The sequence below is a fragment of the Lepidochelys kempii genome, chromosome 1 (assembly GCF_965140285.1).
Source record: "Lepidochelys kempii isolate rLepKem1 chromosome 1, rLepKem1.hap1, whole genome shotgun sequence".
In the NCBI taxonomy this organism is placed as follows: Eukaryota; Metazoa; Chordata; order Testudines; family Cheloniidae; genus Lepidochelys; species Lepidochelys kempii.
The window spans coordinates 343,963,722-343,989,672 of NC_136380.1; the positions used below are offsets into that span (position 1 = coordinate 343,963,722).

The following is a 25,951-nucleotide window of genomic DNA, read 5'->3' on the forward strand; positions in this document are numbered from 1 at the left end:
ATTTGTCTAGGCATGGCTTTGGGATGTATTTTACAAACTGAAGCTAGTCTCTCTGGGCAGCCTCAAGCATGCCTAATGTTAATGTAAAAAGGAAAAAAAGAACATATGCCTTGCCCCACTTGCTGAGCTGTTATCACGTAGGTCATAGAATATTAGGGTTGGAAGAGACCTCAGGAGGTCATCTAGTCCAACCCCCTGCTCAAAGCAAGACCAACCCCAACTAAATCATCCCAACCAGGGCTTTGTCAAGCCGGGCATAAAAACCTCTAAGGATGGAGATTCCACCACCTCCCTAGGTCACCCATTCCAGTGTTTCACCCCCCTCCGGGTGAAATAGTGTTTCCTAATATCCAACCTAAACCTTCCCCACTACAACTTGAGACCCTTGCTTCTTGTTCCGTCATCTGTCACCACTGAGAACAGCCTAGCTCCATCCTCTTTAGAACCCCCTTCAGGTAATTGAAGGCTGCTATCAAATTCCCTCTCTCTCTTCACTTCTGCAGACTAAATAACCCCAGTTCCCTCAGCCTCTCCTTGTAAGTCATGTGCCCCAGACCCCTAATCATTTTCGTTGCCTTCCACTGGACTCTCTCCAATTTGTCCACATCATTTTTGGAGAGGACCTGGGGATGAGAGGGGATAATAATTTGCGCTTAGCACTTTTCATCACTGGATCCAAGTGCCTTTCAAAGATTGGCATTATCCTTGTTACCGACTGTAAAAATGGAGGTAGGAAAAGGTTAAGTGGCTTGCTCCATGTCTCAGTTGCTTCTAACAATTTAGTCATGCAGGACAAGTCAATACTAACTCTGCCCTCTTACAAGTATTTCTGGGAATAGACTTTTGGTGAGTGGACATGAAAGTGGATAAATACATTAATATGTTAACTAAAGATTCTGTGGGTTACTAGGTTACCTCTCCTTTAAGGGAATGGGTGATTAAAACTGGTTGGACTACTCTAATGCTACACTGAGAGTGAAGCTGGAGGCTAAAATTACTTCTTGTGTAATAATCTGGGTGTGTTGTGTTTTTGTGTGTGTGTTTTTGTTTTTTTTTTACGCACAAGGTGGCATGATGGAGGGGACAGGCAACTCAATTCTGTATCCCAAGAGTATAGTCTGATATGCATGGTGCAGAAAGGTCTGATGCTCATGCTATAATCCATAATGTCCTTCCTGACTTAAGGTAACTGTAGCTTTATGGTGAGATAATCTTTTTAGGACCAGACAGTATTCCAGTCAAATACAGAACACCACAGCAGTCACTCTTAACATATCTATACAGAATTATATTCATTAACCAGGTCATGCCCGACTTAAATCAGGGAAAATAACTTTGTACATCCACAGGCACATACCGTTTAAAATAGAATATATTGTGCCATTTCCATTTTTTCTGCAAGAAGGACCTACAGTATTTTTAAATAACTCTTTATATGGGAAGCAGGACAGTTTTCTGTATCTTTTTTAGAGGAAGAAAGTTATGACTGCATTTGGGAAGCTCTAATATAAGGAAACGTGTCCTCACCCAAGGATATTAGAGGTAAGTGCTCTGCCTAGTTCTGTAACAGGACTACAATACCTTCTTACTTATGTAGATTCTGACAAAATACCCAAACAGACTTTAATTTCGGTGCTGCATTCCCAGCTGAACAGAGCTGCAAGTAGCAGAGTCATTGCCTTGATGCATTTTGTAAGAGGATTCAGACATCTACTGCTGGTATCTGTATCAAAATGACCTTAATCATGCTTTGTCAGGGCTTTTATTGAGCAAACGAGAGGCTGGTTCAGCATAGCAACAACACTTTTTAATTTTTTTATATTCTTTTTTGAGGAAGAAATTCTGCTACTTAATGTCAGGATACCAAACATGCACTGTTATTCCTTGAAACCTATCTTTGACAGGAATACAATGCACATTTTGTTGTGGAATCATTCATTGCAGCCCCATAGTTAAGGTTGGGTTGAGTTGAGTTTTGCACTAAAAGCAAGGATTCAATCATTTTATATATGAAGCATATGATGTAGTGTCCCCCCAAATTACAGCATTTGCTTCTTGAATATAGAATGAATGTTCTGATGATTTACAAGTAAAATCATTAACTGGTTTAGAAGTTAACATTAATTAAAAATATTTCCGTTATGAAATGTAGCTGTCAGTGTCACTGTATTTTTGTTCCTAATGATCTCAATTAAATAAACAGACACTTCAGACATTGCAAAGGTAAAGCTCACTAATATCTCATGCGTAGACTACAGTGTTGTGAGTGAAAGCTTCTTCTTTATGGAGAAGCAGATAAACAAAGAATGGCTCTCTTTGAAAATGGATACCACCTCCCATTGTTTCTCAAGGGAATGAAACCAAGCTGTCCTTCAGGAAGGACCACCATTTTATATTGGAGAAGGCAGGCAAATTATACTAGGTAGCTAAGCAGTGGGAAGGTCAATGGAAAGGGAATTGCAATAGTCAGCTGACCACAGATGAAGGCGTAGTTAAAGGTTCCAGCAGACATGGAATCAAGGCAGCAATACATATGGGCAATGCTGCAGAGATCTGGTGAGTCAGATTCAGACAAAGGAATTACAGGAAAAGAAGCAGAGGTTGACACCAAGGTTGGGGTAGGGATGGTGGAGGCAGATGAGAGGTTTAAGTTGAGAAAGGAAGGAGAGAAAAATGCTGCTTTTACTCCAATAAAAGCGCTTCTGTCTCAGGATGCTTACGTGAAAGCTGAGAATAAGACATGAGTTTACTTGGTTGAGGGGGAAAGAAGGGCGCACAAGGTATAATCAAAGGTATTGGGAGAAGCGTTTTGTTTGGTTCCATTACTGTAACACAATTAATATGACTAAACATTAATCTTCCCCTCCCCCTAGTTGTCTAAGTATTTGCCTACCCTATTGAAAAGTTGGTAAGCATTTTGAGAGAATTTGGGGAGGGGGAACTACTTCATTGGTACCTTATGATGTATGAGTGAACCTCGTGATTGTTCTCCTTTTCAGTACATTAGAATCTAGCTAATTCAAACTGTCTGAGGAGCCATGTTGTGATTCTTGTGAGATAGCAAGTGACAAATTTAATGAAAGAGCAAGGGTAACTCATTACAATGTTTGTTTTGACAACTCTAGTTCAATTTTAATTTGATCTGTGATTCATAATGTATTAGTGCTATTAAATACACTGCAGTATATTGTGTGGGGGGGAAAAAAGGTAAAAGTTTCAAAAGTGCCTAAATCTCATTGATTCAGTGTGGTTTAGATTTCTAAGTGACTTAAGCACTTTTGAAAATTTTACCCAGAGTCGTCTTAGTATGAGATTGTTACATTGCCCTCGATTTACGCTTCCAGTGAGGAGTGTAATCTTTTGTGCAGACTAATAATGACATGAAAATGGCTGCAATGTGTAAAATGCACAAGTTCTCTGGAGATAGACCTGACTGATTTGTTGTGTAGCAGGTGATGGGAGAGGGTTACTAAATACCTCCTCTGAAAAAGAGAAGCTTAGTGAGAAGTTGGTAGGCAGTATCTAGGTTAAGGCGTGGTGGTAAAGGATGGACAGACTAGTGGTAGTCTAGCAGCTTCTTGCCATCTTGGGAAAGGGGAGTTGTTGACAATAGCAACAGTATTGAGAGTAAGGGAAGAAAGTGGGAGAACAGAGTAGGCCTCTTAGGGACTGCTTTTTTGCCAGAATAAGCAATTTAGAAGTGCTCTTGAATATAGTTTCTCTTAAGAAATACTTAAATTTTGAGTTTGGGGCATGGCAAGAACAGTAGGGAACTCTGACCTCCAAATTATATCTGATAAGGGCTTTGGATGGATGTAACAGTGCTATAGCCTCTTGCAAATGTTCACTAGTTGACCTAGAGAAATTCTAAATTTGGGCCGTGAGTAGGAAAGGCAGAGTTGAGCTGGGCATGATGCAGCATTATCTCTAATACATATTATTGGGCACAGGGAGAGTCTTTCCCTATATATTTTTACAGCATGTAGCACAGTGGAATCCTGATCTTGATTGCGCTGTTGGGGTGCTACTACAATATAATTACCTTGACATGCCAGGCCACTGCCCTCTGTCCATTCAGATTTATCTTCAGTACCCATTGCAATGCCTGCAAGAAATGACATTTTAAAAGAAAAAATGTAAAGTAATTTGGTTTATCTTCTCTGATCACTTTACTTGTATGTTGTTGTTGTGGGAGCTCTACAGTCTTGGCAGGTCTCCATTGTGCTGTACACGCATTGAGGGGAAAGATGATGGCCCCTTTCCCCAAAAGCGTACGGTCTAAGTATAAGACAAGAGACAGTACGTGGTTACAGACATGGGAGCACAAAGAAACAATAAGACAGTGCCCCTTTCTCCCCTTTGTTTTTAGTCTTTAGATTGTAATCTGTGAGGCACAGATCATTTCCCTATATGTCTGTGCAGCGTCTAGCACATTTTTGGTGCTACCATAGTACTAAACATAAGGATTGTTCACATCTCAGATACATGGTAGAAAATATCTACTATGTAAGCTGATATTGCATCAGTCTCTGTTAAACTTTGATACACAGTAGACACTTCCTCTCCTGCCTTTTGCATGCAAAACTGGTCTTGATCAGAGTACAAATATTTGATATTTAGAAAAGCAGCCCAGTGGAAGCAGCATGCGTCCTTGAAGAGTTGCAGTGTTCCTTAGTAATTGAAGACAAGCAGCTTTAACTTGGACATTTGCTATCTTATGTATGTCTGGTTGGTCTGCTTGAGAGTTCTGAGGGAGCAAGTGAGAATATAGGATTCCTTGCCTGGGATGAATTTGTTCGTGTTCTTATATGTAGTTATAGCTCTTTTGTACCACCTTAGAATTAATACTTTTAGTGATCTTTAATCGCATCAGACAGAACGATAAGGCTGCCAGTGAGCCTTTCTGGACACAGAGGTTGGAATGCTGTATCAGACTTGCAGACCTTGTCCTGGAATACTGTCTGACTCTCAGTTGTATCTAAAGTATCTGAAGAATTGAGTGAAGATGAGGTTTGCTACGACCTGCACTTCTGTATTTTCATCTTTTAACTTGTATTATCAGAATAGCACCACTGGGAATGGATCAATTTTATCTTCTCTCCTCAGTCTCACAAATCCTTGTGAGATTGAATTGTTTCCCTATAATGGCTGTATGTGAAGCTTCCTTTTACCTTTTTGTACTTTTAGGACACACATTACTTTTTTTTGCCATTTTAAATGTTAAATTGACTAGATTACCAAGAGGTCTCAATTGGAATTGGAGCCTTATTGCATTAGGCAGTCTTCAAACACATAGGAACATGTGGTCCCTGTCCTGACTAGCTAGTCCATTTACTTAAAATGGGGAATACCACTAATACTAGTATTGTGTTTTCTAAAGGTCAACTGAAAGTTTCAAAGTGCAGCCTCTGTACCCATAAGTATGATATGTTGCCTAAGCCAAGACTAAGAGGGTCAGTATCACCATCAGACTGCTCCAAATGCATTCACCAGACTTGTCCTCCCTCACAAATCTTGGATCCTGCTGAAACATTTTCACTGCAATCATAGGCCTAGTAGCTGTATGTGTAAGTGTGTTTAGGGAAAACAGATACTGTGATTGTTCTGAACAGCCAATGCAGCATAATCATCATTTACCAACTGTTACCACAGTATTTCCAATACCACAGTGTGTTTTGTTACGCTGTGAACAGAGATAAATGCAGTATGACAGAGACTATGAATGTAATAAAATTGATGACTTAATGGCAAGCACAGAGTTATGGAGAATGTCACAGATATCCAATTTGATGGTGGAATAGTGCACATATATAAAGGGAGCTAGGAAGTGAAACTGTTGCTGCAAAATTGAGTTACTTTGGATTTTTGGTGAAGGATAAAAATACATTTTACTTAAACCTTGGAAGAATAGTTGTAAACATTAGAAAAAAACATTAAAAAAAAAAAAAAAGTAACCATGAATCTCTTGGCGGCAGATAAATTTGTGTTTGGAAACACCGATGTCCTTCTAAAAAAAATCCTGTAATAAATAAATTACAATACAAAAATTGTGCTGGCAATACAATAAATAATAAAAGATGTTGGGTTTTATTTTGTGCATCAGCTAAAAAGCCAGTAGAAAGGAAGGAATGTTAGTCATTCTGGACTGGGTAATGATGGAGCCTTTATTGCTGAGCTGGAATGTGGTTATGCAGTAAGAATAAAAGCAAATTTGACATTGTTTGTGTACATTTGTCTTTTCATTGCCACTTGTAAGCACTGAGGTGCTTACCATTGGCATTTACTTTATGATGGTATTTCACTCCTTTTGAACGCTTGCAAGATTATTTCATTTTACCAGGTTTTTTTAAGGTAGATGAAAGGTTTAGCTTTCATTAGATTTATTCAGGTTTGCTATTAAACTTCAACTGGAGCAACAAAGCCTTCATAGGCAGGCATGACATTTTGGCAGCGACCCAATAGGATACGTGGTCTGTGCCAAATCTTTTATTTTCTTCAGCTATCAATGAAGCTGTTGTGGTAATGTGGGTTTTGTGAACTGTGAGAATTTATGTGCACAAAGGGACTTGCTCTTCGCAGGGAACATTGGGAGCCCTGAGCCCAAGAGGAAGGGTAATTAAAGTTAATGAACCAGGATAACCTTTTCATGGTGGTGCCCACTAGCACAATTATAGACAAGGGTCAATAGCCATTTAAATTCTATATCACATTTTTAACTGTGCTGTTTAATTGGTACCGGATTGAAAGTTGGCAGACAGTTATAGTAAACTAGTGCACAATTTTTTAAGAAAAGTACTTAAGTAAATACTTAAAGGGTTTTGAAAGTTGCCCCCCCTAGAAATGCTCTTACATTTTGAGAAAAATAAATTTGAATTCTAGTTCACTAATTGATTGCTTTTTGGTATTAAAATCAAATTTTCTTTTGAGGAGATTTGAGACTTCAAAGCTACCAAGCCAGTAAGACTAGATGCTTCCTACTCCTACTCCTCCTATCAGAGCACTGAGATTCTTTTTCACTTCTCCTTTGTGCAGAGACTCTATGCCTCCCACACCCAGAAGAGTCGTTCATTTACATCTGAGCATGGATGTCTGTTGGAGCCCATTATGTTGGGCATTAATTGGTTGATGGGGTCATAGTTTTAATATGCCTCTATCTCTGACATTTAACTCTTGGGGGTAGCAAGCTCTGGAGGAATCGGCTTGGAACTTGAAGTCATGGAATTTTCTGTCTCTGCTACTAATTTGTTTGTGTGGCCTTCCTCACTTGTCAATCTCAGAGCCCTTCATAAATTGTAATTACCTCACTGTTAAGGGAAGTATATCTGTTTTACAGAAGGGCAGACTAAGCTAGAACACTTGTAACTGAGTCCATGTCGAATATCAGGCCTGCCAGAGCTTGGAATAGAACCCAATTTCAGGTTCTAGTTGATAGCCTGCACCACATACAATACAAAAGCCTAACACCCTGTTGAACAAGCGGTACTTATTCACAGTATCCTGAACATGAATATTGGTTGATTTTTAAAAAAAAAATTTTTGTCCTTTTTCTCCAGTTCTTATACAGTGAAATACTGGATTTGATTCTCCCTTCTGAGATAGAGACAGACATTATAAATAAAATCAGAATAGCCTAGAAAATTGGCTGTATATCTAAGGGGGCTGCGTCAAGCCCCTCTGAAAACCTAAATTATTAGATAAACCACCTCCTTCCCATTGCTCTTTCAATTAACAGGTGAGAGAGAATTGTATCCAGAAAGGAACTGGCTTGAAATTAGTATGAATTTTCATGTCCACTGACTTAGAAATTGATTAATGCGTGCTGTCTTTTCATCCTAGGTAGATCATACCTCTTCAAGGCATTCAAATTAACTGGCTTTGTGTTTTTTAAAATCCATGTATGTTCTTACATTTTTATAGAAACTGTTTATTTGTTCGGTGGCTGGGATGGGACTCAGGATCTGGCTGACTTCTGGGCATACAGTGTGAAGGAAAACCAGTGGACCTGTATATCCAGAGATACCGAAAAAGAGGTAAATTTCCCCCAAACATTCATATTACTGGTATCTGATTAAATGTGTCCTCTCTTAGTTACAAAATTGGTCATGCTTCTGTAATACTTGTGTTTAGAGTATTGCTTACATTAAGGTTCAGATTTCAGACGCTGCTGATCTACTGGACTTTTGCAGTGCTTATATTGGAGAATGTGAAATAAAGTGGCTTCTCAGCCTCAAACTTTTCAGAGTAGAGGAGGGAAGAAGTGGTTTTATTTGTCAATAGCAGAATAACCCACAAGATAGAGACAAGGTGGGTGAGGTAATATCTTTTATTGGATCAACTTCTGTTGATGAGAGAGGCAGGCTTTCCAGCTACACAGTGTTTGTTCAGGTCTGGGAAAGGCACTCAGTGTCACAGCTAAATAAAAGATTGAACAGGTTTAGCATAAGTAGTTAGAATATATGCTAAAGGACCATTCAAGGTGATGTGGCCTTTTAACACCTCTTTAGTCATAGGATAAAAATGGGGGTGGTTGGGCTACAGATTGTTGTAATAATCTGTAAATCCAGGGTCTTTATTAAAACCATGATTTTGAATTTAAACTCCAGGTATATCTTTTGAAAGTGTTGTGCAGGTTTCATTTGAAGATGACATAAAGGTCAGATACAGAAAGATCGCTTTATGAAAAGTGTTTACCCACAGGCGATGGGTGTTTTTGTCTTTTATCATATTCCTACATGAGTTCATTCGAGAGCGTAGAGAGTGTCTGTCTGTTTTCACCCACATAGTTCTTATTGGGGCATTTAGTGAACCGCATGAGGTACACCACATGTTGTGATAGGCATGTGTAAGACCTATGGATCTTGAAAGATGTGTTCGGGGGGGATGTTGATCATTGTAGCAGTGGAGATATGACTGCGGGTTTTGTATCTGTTCTGGCAGGGTCTGGTCCCATTTTGAACTGGTGTGCCCTGGTCTGTGGAGAGCTTGCTTTTGATGATGAGGTTGGGGTTTGTTTGAAGGCCAGAAGGGGGGGCGGGAGTTTCAGGAAATATTTCTTTCAGGATAGGGTCCCCGTTGAATATGGGCTGTAGTTGTTAGATGTTACCCATATGGGTTCCAGTGTGGGGTGGAAGGTGACAACTAAGGGTGGGCGGTCAGAGGGGGTTTCATATCTGTAATTGAAGCAGGTTCTATCAGGGTATTTGGATGGCCCCTTCACTGATGCAATCTGCTTCTCTGGTGGAGTGTTCTTGTTTGGTAAAGGTGGTTTTGAGTATGTTTAGGTGTATATGCCGGACTTTCTCCTCAGAGCATATTCTGTGATAGTTGAGTGCCTGGCTGTAGATAACAGGTTACTTGGTGTGTTTGGGGTGGTTACTACATCTGTGAAGGTAGGTGTAGTGATCTGAGGGATTTTTTTGTAGATCGTTGTCAGTAGGGTTCCATTGTTGAAGCTAATCATGATGTCCAGGAGCTTGATGCTGGTGTGGGTGGTCCAGAGAAGAGTTTAATGCATGGGTGGTGGTTGTTGAAGTTGTGGTGGAAATCAATGAGGAAGTTTATCTGTCCAGTGGATGAAATCATCATCAATGTATTATACAGTGTGTATATATATATATATTGGTTTTGTGGTTCTTTTGTCCAGAAATTCTTCTTCATACAACAAGATGGAATTCAGCAAGTAGCATGTGTAGAAATAATTTGACAGCACTGAACAAGCAGTCTGCCTACTGTAGCTTCGGAACCAGTGCTGGAATGTGACATCAGTACAGAAAGAACTTGTTACTTCCTTCAGCTTCTTTCAGCTACACAAATAAAAGGGACGCTTAAAAATTTGAACCTAACTAAAAGGGAGGAGTGCCAGAGGCTTTGGAATCCTAAGAACTTTAGTGGTTTTGCTTGCACCATGACCTTCATCCTGTTTTTGCTTTGTTTGATGCATGAAGCTTTTGGACCTGCTGCAGTTTGGGCTAGTAGAAAGCAGCAATAAGATTTATAGATTCATAGTTCAAGGCCAGAAGGGACCATTAGATCATCTAGTTTGACTTCCTATATATCATAGGCTATTACATTTCATCCATTTACCCCTGTATTAAACCAAAGTACTTGTGTTTAGATAAAATGTATCTTCCAGAAAGGCACCCATTGTTGATGTCTTCCAATCAAGAGATGGAAAATCCACCATTCTCTTGTTTGTTCCAAAAGTTAATCAGCCTCACTGTTTAAAAATCCGTGCCTTATTTGTAATGTGAGTTTTTGTCTCTAACTTCAAGCCATGGTTTTTGTCTTTTCTAAAAATCCCATTATCACTCAGTATTTTCTCCCCATGATGGTTCTTATGCACTGTTGTTTTTTGATAATCTAAACAGGTTGAGTTTTTTGTAAGTTTTCTGCTGTAAGGCATTTTTTTCCAGTGGTTGAATCAATTTTGTGGCTCTCAATTGGACAGTCTCCAATTTTTAAAAATCTCTTTTAAAATATGGACACCAGAATTGTACACAGTACTCTCGTATCAGTCTCACCAGTGCCATATACAAAGGTAAAATCACCTCCCTACTCCTACTTGCAACTCCTTGTTTATACATCCAAGGATCACATAAGCCCTGTTTGCCATAACATTGCTCTGAGAGCTCTTGTTGAGAAGCTTGCTCACTATAACTCTTAAGTACTTTTCAGAATCACTGCTTTCAAGGATACAGCCCCCCCCCCCCATTCTATAGGTATGACCTGCATTCCTTGTTTCTACATGTATAAATTCCCATTTGTCTGTATTGAAATGCAGTACCTATGGTGCATCATGGTTCACATACTTGTGCAACCCAACTGAAGATAATGAGGCATGGGCATAATTACCAGGCAGGATTGGTGAATATCTTTCATACTTCTCTCCCCCCCTCCTCCAACTTTTGGAGGCTGTAAAGGGGAGGGTGTGAAAGCAGTAGAGAGGGCAGAGAAGAGATTCTGAAGTTGCTTTTTGCAGCGATGCTCAGCATTCTATTTCTCCCCTCTTTCCTCCTGCTGGCTGCTGATTAGCTATTAATAGCTTAATAGGCAGGATGCAGTTCCTGTCTTGTGCTGTGGGGAGGGAGGGATAGGTGGAAAGTTATGCCATGTCCTCCTGCTGGACAAATAAGAGCCTATAGCTCTAGCTCATGCTTGCACTGGGCTCATTTCCTTCGTTCCGTCTTTGTTTGGACACCATTACTGCTAGCTCTGAGCATCCGTAGGGCAAGAGGGGCCTGGCTGGAACATGGTAGAAGCTTCTGCCTGAGTTAATTGCTCCTCCACTTCCCCTTTCTCGCCTTAACGGGAGAGGAAGGAGGAGCTGTGAGGGGCATGGATATAGTGGAGGACGACAGCTATGGACGGTGGACACTTTGTGATGACAAAGTACTATGGGAGGACAGTCCCTAGGAAACCGCTGAGATGACAGGCACTAGTGGTGCTAGATGTTAGGGGGCAGCTATTGAGGAAAGAGAAAACGGCTCAATATAGAAGAGGGAAAGGAGACAGGTACCAAAAAACAGTTTGAGGAGAAAAGTAAGGGTTGGGGATGAGGGGGAGAGAATGAGATAAATTTGGGGAAAGGGAGAGACTGGGGGAGTGTAAGGAGGATGGATCTTGGAAAGGAGTGACTGGTTTTGGGGGGCGGGGGAGAGATAATCAGAACTAAGAGGAAAAAAATGGCTTGGAGGAGAAAAGAGACATTAGGGTAGTTTTATGGGGAAATCTGGGAAGACTTCATGCAAAGTTTTGAGGGCAATTTGAAGCAGAGGGAGGTTTACAGTGTGATGTGGGGATTTTATTGATTGAAAATAAAATAAAATATACTGTCAGTATATACGATATAATATATGTCTTTACACACTAATAATGCCCTTCTTTCTTATGAACTATGGGTAAAACGAGGTGAAAAATGGAAAGGTTAGCATCTCAACTGGATAGGTATGCTAAAGAAGACACTTCAGATATTCCTCGAAAAAGGTCAGAATATTCATAAACAAGTCACTATAAGCAATAGTCTGACATGGAATTGCTGAAAATATTCCAATAGTTCCCAAGAGAACTTAAAATCTTATTTGCCCTTCATATTGTAGTATGTATGTATGTATTTTATTTCTGTGCCTTTAGTGCTTATTAATTTGGCACTGGTTTAGCTATCCACAATAAATTAAAGTGTTGAGCTAAAATATGAGCAGAATGCAATAAACATATCCCATTTATCCCTGTAATCTCAAGGGTAATATAAAATAAACCAGTTCTAGGACAAAGAGGTGTAACTATAAGGGAGACAGTAGTGGTCCATATATTTAGGTTGCCTAGCGTTTCTTTTATGAAAGATATTGTGTTGGGTTTTTTTAAGAAGTTGTATTGCCTCAATTGTTTGCGGCAGTCCTGTCAAATTCATTAGTGAGAGCGCCATCAGGCTAGAGAAATGCCTTTTCTTTGTCCCATTAAATTCCATTCATGTTTAGCTGAGTTATAAACTGTTGAAAATTCTATTCTATGGCTGGTGCTGTCAGCAAAATTTGGGCGGCTGGCCAAAATAACAGAACATTAATGTTTTAAAGCATTAGGCCCACACAGCAACATGGCAGCAGCAGATGATACTGTGCTCAGAATTTGGGGAGTAGACAAGCAAGCTGTTGCCAGAGCAGCTGAAGCGGAGTGGAGTGAGCAGGGCTGAGCTAACTCCCCCTCTCCCTATCATGGATTCAGTGCATGGACCCAATGGCCCATCTTCCCACTCTGAGAGCACCATGTGAGGGCAGGTCCCTCCATCTCCGGGGAGCCCCTGACCACCACCTGGACCCAGCATCCATTCCGTCTTTTTTCCTCCCCCTGTAACAGGGTTTCTGCATATATGGTAACTTTACAAACATGTTACCTCATGAGGAAGCCTTATCATGGGTCTTACATTGAACTGTGTTGAATACACTGCCTACAAACAATCAATTGACGGTATAATTAGCAGCCATACAATGCTTAATATTAATATATTTTAGGTTGAGATTTTTCAAACCTTCCTAGGGGATCAGGGCACCCAATACCCATTACTTTTAATGGAAATCTGATACCCAAATCGTCTAGACAACTTTGAAAATCGGAGTCTTCGAGCCTATATTATCACATTTGTCATGTTATCCTCATTCACCCAATATCCAGTTAATTCTTGCATTAAATATCTGTATGTTGCTTGGTCTCTAGTTTTACTATCAATTGATAAGTATGAAATATTTCTTGTTTTTGCGTTTTGCTTAGAAACTGGCACTGTAACAAATAACTTTCAAATATCAGATTTGTTTAGTTTTCCTAGAAGAGGTCATACGTGAATTTAGTGAAAGTAATTAGAGGAGGAAAGCTTTGGCTCATTGGGTAGCTGTATGAAAGACTGCAGTTGTTGTAAGCTGATCGTATTTAAAGTTTCAGAGTAGCAGCCGTGTTAGTCTGTATTTGCACAAAGAAAAGGAGTACTAGTGGCACCTGAGAGACTAACCAATTTATTTGTATTACAGTAGCTTCTGGCGACCTCCAACTGATATGAGCTCCAATGTCATAGATGCTGTACAGTCACAGGAACCTTTTAAAATCCTGTTTACAATCTTAATATACAAGACAGAAAAAGGGTAAGAGCTTATGCAATGTATAAGCAAAAGACTGAGAACTGAGGCACAGAGGAATTAAGTAACTTACTGAGGATTGCATCGAAAGTCTTCAGCAGAGCGAGGAACTGAACCCAGATCTCTGGACTCCTTGTGTAGTGCCTTAACCATAAGAGCATCCTTCCTCACCAGGGCCCTGATTTAGCAAGGTATTTAGGCACATGCCTAACTCTAAGCATGGGAATAGGCTCATTGGAGGCGACAAAGATAATATTCCCTTTCTCCCAACCTTTGTCTTCCATTTAGATTGTAAGATCTTTGGGACAAGGATTTTCTCTTGCTATGAATTTGTACAGTGCCTAGCACAAAGGGGTCCCATAGAGAGCTGCAGCTTTGTGCTGTCTGACAGATTACATTAAATCTTTTAAAATCTAGAAATCCTGTACACAGAGATTTGTGGTATCTGTCACCATGGGCACAATACAAACTTTTATAAAAGAAAAGTTCATAGTCACGCTGCTCACAGTATATGGGAAAGTAACCCATCCCTAATATTAGCCCTTCTGTCTTTTTTCAAGCATGTCAGATTAGTTATTTTAAGTGATGGTGAGTTTTTAATTGTTAAGGTGCATAAAATTTGTGTAGTGATTTTTGTAGACTTTAAATGTAAATAAATGAAATAATTTAAGAGTCAGGTATTACTTCTGTTGCAGTTTGCACAGAAATACCTCAATTAGTATCGGGTGCCTGTTGTGCTAGCTACCTTACAAACACATAAGGAGAGATGGTCACTGCCCCAGAGAGTTGACCGTGTAGGCCCTGATCTTGCAAATATGCAAGTGAATACTTTTTACCCGCATGAGTTATTCATGCAGGTAATTGTTTGCAAGATCAGGGACTAATTTTACTATTGCCCTTGCTTATTTTTTTACTTGTAACCTCTGCTATGATTTCTGTTAACCCCACCGTGTTTTTATGAAGGTTTCTAACCCTACAACATTGAAGAAAAGCTCACCCCTGCTTCTCCCAGCCCAACTAAGTACCTAGAGCTATTCGCTTCCACTCCACTGCTCTCCATCACCTGGCACTTACAGTTCCCACTTCTGAAAACTGCATAATAGCATCCAAACTTCAGGCACTTTCAAAATTCCAAATGTCCAAAATAAACATCTTTCCACTGAAACATGGAGAGTTTCACAGCAGCTTCACAGAGAAGAGAATACTTAAATAAATGCATTATGCATCATGCTGTGAAGGGTCCCAAACCTTGATCCTTGGAGATCTTGTGAAGGAACCAGTTCTCCACATGGATCATCCTTCTTCTGAGAGGGCTCAATCGTTTGTGTCTAGGCTAAGGTTGCATACTCAAGTGGCATAAAAGATATGTGGTAGCATAAGTTATGACATGCTAAATTAAGAGCCACTCTTTTATGTGTGTGTAATACCACATGTGGCATGTGTAATTTCTCTGAAAAGCTTGTCTTACAACTAAAACAGTGGTCTCTGTTAGATCTTAAGGTTTATGTTCCTGATGAGGCACCACAGAATAGTAGTCTTGTTCTAGTTGTCTGACCTTATTTGGAAGATCACTTATCGGTTTTCTGTATCTTAAGGATTCTGCAATAAACTGAAACTCCTCCTCATGATGCCTCCTTGTGCAGAGCAGAAGACCCTTGGATTTCATTTAAAAGTATTATAGCATTTTCAACTGGCTATTATAGACAGTTTTTAAGAGGGGAGCAGATCTTTCCAATTTCTGCTAGAGGGGAATCTTAGCATGTTAACTTTAGTATTGACAGGCACTAGTTCTGAGTAGTGGCTGGTGCCAAAGGCTATTCCCCTTGTTCTGTGTGCGCACAGTAGATGAGAACAAATTTCTTCAGCACCGTTGGTGGTCTATAAGCCAATGTGAAGACTAACAAAAGTCAACCAGACTAAAAAACACTTCTTGCTTGTCAGGGGGAACGTATCTCCAAAACAGCGTTCCGATCTGTCTGTAAAATTTCAGTCGTCTTTGCATTTCTTCTGACTAGTAGAGTCCTTGTGTTGGACTCATGCAACAACTAAAATTGCACAGATTAGTGAGATTTGACAGAAGTGAAGTTAATAGCAATCCCAATTTGGTAAAAAGGAGGAACCATTGATTTTCAGAGCTGTAGACAGATACTAAGCTAATTTGATGAAATGTACCTTCAATTTAACAATATTCTTTCTTGATCTCTTGTGACTTTGTTGGCAGGAAAGGGTATAATTGTGTATTAAGATGATTATACTCAGTTTGTGGTTAGTGAGGTATTAAAGTTCAACCAACTCAGTTTCTTAAGTTTGTTGGCATCTCCCTATAGCACATGCTGCTTGAAAGAGCATCATCATCTCTCCCCCCCTCCTCCCCCCCCCCGCACAGGATTTTAGGCTTTGAAAGAGATCCAGTATGTTTAATAGAACTTAATCCATGAATGTTCCATAGCAAGCATGTGATTGGTTAGACACCATAAGAGGTAACATGGGCAAGAAGCTTGACTTTAATGTTGGGAGCCAGGAATTCTTGAGTTCTAATCCTAGCACTGTGCTGACTTGCTGTGTGATTTGACAGCCCTTCACATCTTCCCGATCGGTAAAATAACACTTATTCATAACGTCCTTGTGATTTTGGCTTAGTTATACATGCAAAATGTGTAGAAAAATGGAAGTGCTATGAGCATCCTCTCTACTCAATGTATACCTCCTTGGGAAATCCCCCTACTCCTGTCATCGTTAGTTATTTCCCAGACCCTCCCTCTCATACATTCGTGCCCTACAATGTCTTCTGTGTGTTTTATATATGTAAAATTTTCAGCTCCTGAGGACAGAAGACGTATCTTTTTTCTTCTGTATACTGTTATGGTCATTTAAACATCTGTTAAACGTTTAATAACTTTTGCAGTTTATTAACTCGCTTTATTATTACAGTTTATTAACTGTAGTACCTGTTAACATCTTTTTCCTTTGAGAGGGGTGGTATTGCATAGAAGTTAGAGGTAGAAAAGCATCTGTTAGATCAGTGGTTCTCGACCAGCAGTCCAGGTCCCCCTGGAGGGCCGAGAGTAGGTTGCAGGAGGTCCGCCAAGCAGGACCAATGTTGGACTTGCTGTGGCCCGGGGCAGAAAGCCGAAGTCCCACTGCATGGGGCTGAAGCCTGGGGCCCTGAGCCCCGCTATCTGGGGCTGAAGCAGAAGCCTGAGCAGCTTAGCTTCACTGTGGCGTGGGGCCCTGGGCAGTTGCCCTGCTTACTACCCCTTAATGCCGGCCCTGGATTTTATATGCAGAAAACCAGTTATTGTGGCACACGTGGGCCATGGAGCATGTTTGTGGCGCCTCAGAGAGAGAAAGGGTTGAGAACCCCAGTCCACCTCACCTCTTTCTTGACTTGTTTTAGAAATGGATGTTTCTAATCTTCATAGGGTTTTGCATTTTTCATAAGTTATTCATCATGCTGTAAACTAGTGAGGCTATGGCCAGTTACTTTGCTTTGTGTTGAAGTGTAATCTGAATTACTTCAAGGATGGGTTTTTTTTGAAGTCTGGTTCTTCGATGTGTCCTGCCTCCTCCTGTTGCAGGTAGAGCAGGCAAAGGTGTAATTATCATGATAATTAGAACTTTATCTTTCAGTGGTACATAAGTTAATCATTCCCAAAGGAAGTTATTAAATGAAAATTTGTCTAGGTTTTTATTCAGGGAGCAGGACTTTGATATTTTATTCGTTTGGTGTCATGGTAAGGCTTTCTTGAAGTGGTATTTTGTTTTTAACAGTGCTAATGATCACCATGGTTCTGATGTTTACTGGAGTGAGTTAAAAACTTCTGAGCAGTTTCTGAGACAAGTCTCCTGGGTGCAAAGGTTTAATGCTTTAAGTTGATAGCTCCATTGTTCCAGTGCAATCTATCTGTCATGGAAGGGCATGATCATCTGTGGTGAGGGTAACTTTTTGTAACAGTGTTTTGAAGATGAGGATTGAAACCTTGAATTTTACCTGATCTTCCTTAGAGAGCTAGTGAAGAAAGTGAAGCACTAGAGTGATATGTTCTTGTTAGCCTGTATGATTGAGCAGATGGGTTACTCTGTTATGAGACAAGTGATCCAGATTCTTGTCACCTTCCATTTTTAGGTTCTAAATTGGTGTTTTTGGAACCAGCTTAGGGATCTTACATTTGTGTTCACTTTTTAGGGTTATCTACAATGAAACTTGCAGGTTATTTGATTTATTTTAATTATTTATGTAGGTTTCAAATTGATGCCTATCCAGAGCTCTAGGCATGCTAACTTAATCATATAATAAATACAATTAGATTAAACCTCAGCAGTGCTAAAATCAGTTCCACAGGAATTTGATCAGCCAGCCAGCTACTTTTCATCTAGAAAATGAACCCTCAGCCTTCTCCAAAGGCTCTATCAAACATCTATTTTGCAGCATGCCTGGAAGGTTGCCAAGTTGGGGCTATTTCAGACTATTGTGAAGAGAGCAAGTTCCAGAGTTTGAGCCCTCACAGAGAAACATCTTGTGTGCCAGTCTCTCTCACTTACAACGAGGGACTCTAGCTTGAGCACCCATGCTGACCACAGCTGTGGTAGTGTGGCATGGGGTAGATGCAGTCCCAGGCCATCTAGGGCTTTGTAGGTCATAACCAAAACCTTAAACTCCACTCAGTGGGCAGCAAGTGCAGTTTTGTTTGTTTCCAGCAAGATGCCCCCCTTTACGTAAGTGAGCCGCTGTGTTCTGCACCTTCGATTTCCAAATGGCTTAAGTTATAGCCCCATGTAGCGTTTATTGCAGTAGATTAATCTTGAGGCAACAAAAGCATGGATAACAGTTGCAAGGTCCACATCTGAAAGGAAATGTTGCAGCCTCCTAGCCTGATGCAGATGGTAAAAAGCTGACTGAGTCACTGCTGTGATACGATTGTCCAACACTGCCAGGGGGTCTAATATTACCCCTTCATTTGTAGACACTATTAACTAATGGCGGATGTGCTTCTGCAGTCCACGGAGGGTGGTGATACCTCCTCCGGCTTCTTCTCCCAACTGGCCATCATTACCTCAGACTTGTCTGTGTTGAGCCTCAGACAGCTAACTCTCCTCGATGCCCAAGCATCAGTTAGACACTGTCTGAGGTGCTGTTCTATGTTACCTAAATCTGATGCGATAGACACATACAGGAATGCATCTGATGAAGTGAGCTGTAGCTCACGAAAGCTTATGCTCAAATAAATTGGTTAGTCTCTAAGGTGCCACAAGTCCTCCTTTCCTTTTTGCGAATACAGACTAACACTACTGCTACTCTGAAACCATACAGTGGGTGTCATCAGTCTATTCAAAACTCGAAACCCTGTGCCTGTTTACTAAACTTTCTACTGGCCCCATATACATATTGAACAGGAGAGGTGACAGAATGGGACCCTGTAGCACCCTGCACTTGAGCTCTTTGGGTGTAAGAGCAGTTGCTTACAACTATACATTAAGCTCTCCTTGAGAAGAGAACTAAGTTGCTGAACGTCAACCCCTCCGGAGTCTACAGGTGAGTTAGTGACCCCTCATGATTAAGACTGTGATTTAGTCACGGGTATTTTTAGTAAAAGTCATGGACAGATCACGTGCAAAAATCAAAAATTCATGGCCTTATACTAAAAATAATCTTGGGGGTGGGGGGGGAAGCATTCGAGAGGTGCTGCTGGGAGGGATGCATGAGGCCAGGGGCACCAGCTGCCTGGAGTCACAGACCACGGACGCTCTGGCCAGCCAGGGGCCACGGCTGGTGTGGCTGTTCCTGGGGCCACCTGAGCAACTGGCCCCAGAGTCAGTCACGCTGGCCCCTGAAGAAGTCACGGAAAGTCATGGAATCCATCACTTCCGTGACCTCCGTGACAGACACGCAGCCCTACTCATGGTAATGAAAACAGCTGATGGATTTAATACCAGCATTGGACATCTTTATGCATTGCCAGGAGATCATTGGCCAGTGCAGTCTCTGTGTCATTGCCAGGTCTGTACTCAGACTGACAAGGGTCAGAGAGATCAAATGCATCTGAATTATTTCACAACCTTCTCCACAGTCTTACCCAGAAAGTAAGATGTGATACTTTTTGATGATTAGTGAAAGCAATGACTTTTTAAGGAAAGACCTTGTAATTGCTTCCTTCATAGCAGCAGGCAACCTACCTTCTCTCTGAGAGGCACTGACAATCTCCACAAGTAAAGGCTAGTACTTCCCCACTGGCCTGGAAGGACATGGATCCAAAGTACAGGTGGTGGGGTGAAGTTCTTCCAACACTTCCAGTGTCTCATGGAGCATCACTGATTGAAACTGTGGAGAAGAGAAGGCCCTTGTTCCCTTAGGACCTTACTCTATCACAGAAATAGACAGCCAATCCCTAAAATGATCAATCTTGTCCACAAAACAATTTCTTCTCAGTGGGAGGGACTCAGATCAGCATCTGAGTGGAGACAATCCAGATTTACCAGATTATCACCTGAAACAAATCTATCTGAAATTTTGCAGATGCTATGATGGAGGGAAAGGTGGTGTTTTTTTTTTTTTTTGGTCTCTTACACAGCTATGTTGTAAGAGTTTAAAAAGTCTTTATGCTGCAACTGATCAGCCATGGCACGAGGCTTCCACTTTCAGTGCTCTAGCTGTCTTCACTTGTTGCAGATCTGTAAATCAGGGTAACCTGTGAAAATGAAGCTGGCCAAGATGGCACCCCATCAATGAGAGACAAAATGGGAGTATTATATGTTTCCTACCAACCCACTGAAGGAGTGGTCTGTTTGTGGAACATGATTCTTCTTCCTTTGCTCTCTAGAATCTCTGGTTCCATTAATCTTTGAGAGCAAACCATCAAAACAAACCTCTTGCCCCAACAGGAGGGATGAGCCCTCTCCTCAAAATGCAGGATGAAATGGTTGGTCCATGATACAGGTTTAGGATCCAGTTGCCTAACCTTCACTCCAAGTCCAAAAACCAGTTCCAAAATGTGACCAGCTGTATGAGGTGAGCCAGTACCTACCTGGGATAGTCCCATGGTCGTCATGGTGACCAGGAAATCCTGAGCTGTCTTAAAAGATTCTCAGAAGTTGCTGAGAACCATCAATCTGTACATTCTAATGCCCCTGTAGTGAGGAATTTAGTTGGCTCATGAAGTGACTTGGTAGTACCATGGTGCAAGTGATACACAAATACCAGCCCCATGTTAATCTCATCCTCTGACTCTCATATAAGTTGAAATACTGTATCAGATCCAGTTTTGGAGAAGAGCTCCTATGTTTAAGGCTGGCTGCAATCAACATGGTCACACCTCCTTTCCACTGAATTCTTCTCTTCCCTCTCCCCCCCCCCCCCTTGGTTTATGATGTACTATTACCCAGCAGCTGATAGCTAAACTAAAACTGGCCCAGCAGCAGCATCTACCAAAGTCTGTGTAATGTACACAAAGTCAGGGAGGGGGTCTCATCTTTTATTAAATGATAGATGGTTGGTTGATTTCCCACCATCCAACCAATAATTGTGAACAAAGGCCAGGTTCCTTGTCTCCTGACAACTTTACCTCCTGAGGTGAAACCACTGGAACAGAAATTAAACCACCTTACAAATTTTATTACCTTCTCTCCTTGTCAGCTACAACAGAGATTGAGAATACAAAGTCCCCACAACCATACAATCCAGCCTCGGGCTTCCATATTCCCACTATATGGCAGTGTTGTCCCACTCTCTGTGATACTTGATGATGGTGATCAAATGCATGTAGTTGGTTGGCTGGGTAGTGACCCCTAGAGCTGGTTGAAAAAGACATCTTAAAGAAAAACCCACCCACTGTCTCACATTGAAGGGCCATTCTCCCCTTACAATTCTCTCTCTCTCTGTTTGCTGCCACTATGAACAAATGGTGAGAACATCAAAATGATTGATCACGTGCTTGGTCCCTAACCTACCAGTCTAACTGCCATGGAACTAACAGGGCAAAGTGCTGTATAGTGTTGTTGGAATTGGAGCTGGGCAAGTGGCTTATAGCAGATCATTAAACATGTCCTAATTTTTGTTGTTAGGTTGTGATGGTTTGAACAGGTTGCAATTGTTCTCATTTTCCACAGGGTTCTAATTTCACCTAGTGAATGCTTGTTGGTTTGGAGGTGATTTGTAAGCATTTTGTTGCGAATATTAAAAATATGGGATGTATAGCTTTCAAGGCCAAAAGGGACCACTGTGATGGCCTAGTCTGACCTCCTGTGTAATACAAGCCGTAGAACTTTCTGAAATTAATTCATAGAACATATCTACAAGCAATGAAATCCTTGCTGATCTTGAACACAAAAAAGAATGGACAAATGACCAGGGAAGAGTATAAAAATATTGCTCGGGCATGCAGGAGCGAAATCAGGAAGGCCAAATCACACCAGGAGTTGCAGCTAGCAAGAGATGTTAAGAGTAACAAGAAGGGTTTCTTCAGGTAAGTTAGCAACAAGAAGAAAGTCAAGGAAAGTGTGGGCCCCTTACTGAATGAGGGAGGCAACCTAGTGACAGAGGATGTGGAAAAAGCTAACGTACTCAATGCTTTTTTGCCTCTGTCTTCACGAACAAGGTCAGCTCCCAGACTACTGCACTGGGCAGCACAGCATGGGGAGGAGGTAACCAGCCCTCTGTGGAGAAAGAAGTGGTTTGGGACTATTTAGAAAAACTGGACAAGCACAAGTCCATGGGGTTGGATGCGCTGCATCCGAGAGTGCTAAAGGAGTTGGTGGATGTGATTGCGGAGCCATTGGCCATTATCTTTGAAAACTCATGGTGATTGGGGGAAGTCCCGGATGACTAGAAAAAGGCTAATGTAGTGCCCATCTTTAGAAAAGAGAAGGAGGAGGATCCTGGGAACTACAGGCCAGTCAGCCTCACCTCACTCCCTAGAAAAATCATGGAGCAGGTCCTCAAGGAATCAATTCTGAAGCACTTAGAGGAGAGGAAAGTGATCAGGAGCAGTCAGCATGGATTCACCAAGGGCAAGTCATGCCTGACTAATCTAATTGCCTTCTATGACGAGATAACTGGCTCTGTGAATGAGGGGAAAGCGGTGGACGTGTTCGTTGACTTTAGCAAAGCTTTTGACACGGTCTCCCACAGTATTCTTGTCAGCAAGTTAAAGTAGTATGGGCTGGATGAATGGACTATAAAGTGGATAGAAAGCTGGCTAGATTGTCGGGCTCAACGGGTAGTGATCAATGGCTCCATGTCTAGTTGGCAGCTGGTATCAAGTGGAGTGCCTCAAGGATCGGTCCTCGGACCGGTTTTGTTCAATATCTTCATAAACGATCTGGAGGATGGTGTGGATTGCACCCTCAGCAAGTTTGCAGATGACACTAAACTGGGAGGAGAGGTAGATATGCTGGAGGGTAGGGATAGGATACAGAGGGCCCTGGACAAATTGGAGGATTGGGTCAAAAGAAATCTGATGAGGTTCAACAAGGACAAGTGCAGAGTCCTGCACTTAAGACAGAAGAATCCCATGCACCGCTACAGACTAGGGTCTGAATGGCTCGGCAGCAGTTCTGCAGAAAAGGACCTAGGGGTTACAGTGGACAAGAAGCTGGCTATGTGCCCTTGTTGCCAAGAAGACCAATGGCATTTTGGGATGTATAAGTAGGGGCATTGCCAGCAGATCGATGGATGTGATCGTTCCCCTCTATTCGACATTGGTGAGGCCTCATCTGGAGTACTGTGTCCAGTTTTTGACCCCACACCACAAGAAGGATGTGGAAAAAATAGAAAGCGTCCAGCGAAGGGCAACAAAAATGATTAGGGGTCTGGAACACATGACTTATGAGGACAGGCTGAGGGAACTGGGATTATTTAGTCTGAGGAAGAGAAGAGTGAGGGGGGATTTGATAGCTGCTTTCAACTACCTGAAAGGGGGGTTCCAAAGAGGATGGATCGAGACTGTTCTCAGTGGTGGCAGATGACAGAACAAGGAGTAATGGTCTCAAGTTGCAGTGGGGGAGGTTTAGGTTGGATATTAGGAAAAACTTTTTCACTAGAAGGGTGGTGAAACACACTGGAACGCGTTACCTAGGGAGGTGGTGGAATCTCCTTCCTTAGAAGTTGTTAAGGTCAGGCTTGAAAAGCCCTGGCTGGGATGATTAGTTGGGGATTGGTCCTGCTTTGAGCAGGGGGTTGGACTAGATGACCTTCTGAGGTCCCTTCCAACCCTGATATTCTATGAGTCTATGATCTCTTTAGAAAAAAATTCCAATCTTCTCTCTAAACTTACCGGTGATGGAGAATCTACCACAACGCTTAGTAAATTGTTCCAATGGTTAATTTCTCTCACGGGTAAAAATGTATACCCAATATCCTGTCTGATTTTGTCTGACGTCAACTTCCAGCTATTTGGTCATGTTATATCTTTTGTTGGATTGAAGAGCCCATTATTAAATGTTTGTTCCTGGTGTAGATACTTATAGATTGTAATCAAATTACTCAACCTTCTTTTTGTTAAGCTAAATAGATTGAGCTCCTTAAATCTCACTATAAGACATGTTTCCAATCTTTTAATTATTCTCGTGGCTCTTCTCTGAACCCCCTCCAACTTATCAGCATCCTTCCTGAACTGTAGATTGTCTTCACTTCAGAGTTAACTCAGATTCTTAGCTGGCTATTACTCCTAACCCTCCTGTTAATTTTAGTTCTAGTAAAACTATTACTAGTAAATATTATTGTAAAACGCACATTTGCTCAGCTATACTGCATTAGTCCTTCACTACCTCCTGGGAGATGGAACAAGATGGCCCTAGTAGGACTTTTGTGTCTTTCATCTAATCTATGAGCAGTGATGTCATTTTTATTATACTCCTGGGTGACCTGTGCACCACTGTGCATGCACATTATTTTTTCGCAGAAAATACGTTCTGCCACCAAATTACTGCAGCTCTGCTTTTTGCCCACCAGGGGCCGCTGTGGTGCTAGAACAGAGCAGCTGCTCTCAGGTGGGAGCAGCCCCAGCTGCTGATAGGGAAGAGAAGACGCTGCCTTCCTGCAGTGCCCTGCCTGTGGGGCCAGGTCAGGAGCCTGGAAATGGGAGGACAGACAGTGTGGGGCACATGGAGCAGGGGCGGGGGGGTTAACAGACTGGGCTTCGTAAGGGCTATTGGGGGAGGACAGACTGGGGCAGGGGCTGAATAGGAGTGGAGGCACAGGACCTTATGGGGACGGAGTGCAGGGACACATGGGGCTGGGGGGTGGGGCTGGCTGAGGGAGTGCGGCTGGTTGAGGGAGTGCAGGGACACATGGGGAAGGGGGGGAGGCGCAGAGCCACATGGGGAAGGTGGGGTGGCTGAGTGGGGGTAGAGACCCATATGGGGATGGGAGAGGGGATGCAGGGCCACCTGGGGACGGGCCAGCGGGTGTAGGGCCACATGGGGGAAGAGGGGTGACTGAGTGAGGGCACAGGGACACATAGGAATGGTGGGGGGGGGTGGTTCAGAGCAACAGGGGGTGGCTAAGTGGGGTGCAAGGGCATATGGGGATGGGGGGGAGTGGGTGTCGGGTTGCAGGGACACATGGGGATGGGCAGATGTGCCTGACTGAATGGGAGAGGCCAGGGTCTGCATGGAGGAGGCTCCCTAACAATCCCTCCCTTTCCTCCAAAAAAAACCCTTGTTCCATATTTCTCCCACTAACACCCAACAATGATCCAGGGTCACTCCCAGTCTCTTTCCCTCTCTGTCAGCTCCTGCATTAACCCTGACTTCCCCAAGCCTTTGCACTTCTTCTGTGGGGTGGGGGAGAATATGGGTCTGTGTTGCAGTTCAAATGAATTACTCAAAGTTCTGTATTTATATGCCTAGTAAGGAATCCATTTGTCAGAAAACATTTCCTGAATCTTTCGTTGTCTGTATTGTTGCAGACATTTGCTGACAGGTATTTTAAAATAAATTTACCAAAATAATTGAAACTGGTGTGATTATAGTGGTGTGTTTTTGACAAATAAAATATGTAGAATTTTCAGAATTTTAAAATTTTTTGCTCAGAATTCCCACAGGAGTAGTATTTGAGTGTAACTGTGAGACTATAAATCATTCATTCCTGCTTTGAATATTCAAAAGAAACTTTAGTATGTACACACAATAAAGTCTAATAGGAGGTTCTCTTGTATCATACTGCTTTCCTCTGTTACTTTTAATTTTCATCTTAAATCAGAGAGCTGCTAAACAAATCATAACTTCATGCTAAAAGCTGCGTCTGACTTTAATCCTGTTCCTGCATGTCTGAGTCAGATGCCCAGAAAGGACTTTAGGCATGACTAAACCTGTTTATTTGCATATGAGAGTACTTG

The 25,951-nt window shown here is 41.8% G+C and overlaps 1 protein-coding gene across 6 annotated transcripts in view; it reads left to right on the plus strand.

Moving 5' to 3' along the window:
* Window positions 1-25,951, plus strand: part of MKLN1 (muskelin 1) — a 179,983-nt gene that overhangs the window by 85,672 nt on the left and 68,360 nt on the right. For all 6 annotated transcript variants that reach the window (XM_073328850.2, XM_073328852.2, XM_073328854.2 and 3 more), the window contains one exon: window positions 7,918-8,030. In XM_073328850.2, coding sequence (XP_073184951.1) covers window positions 7,918-8,030 — 113 coding nt within the window. The remainder of the gene's footprint in view (window positions 1-7,917; window positions 8,031-25,951) is intronic.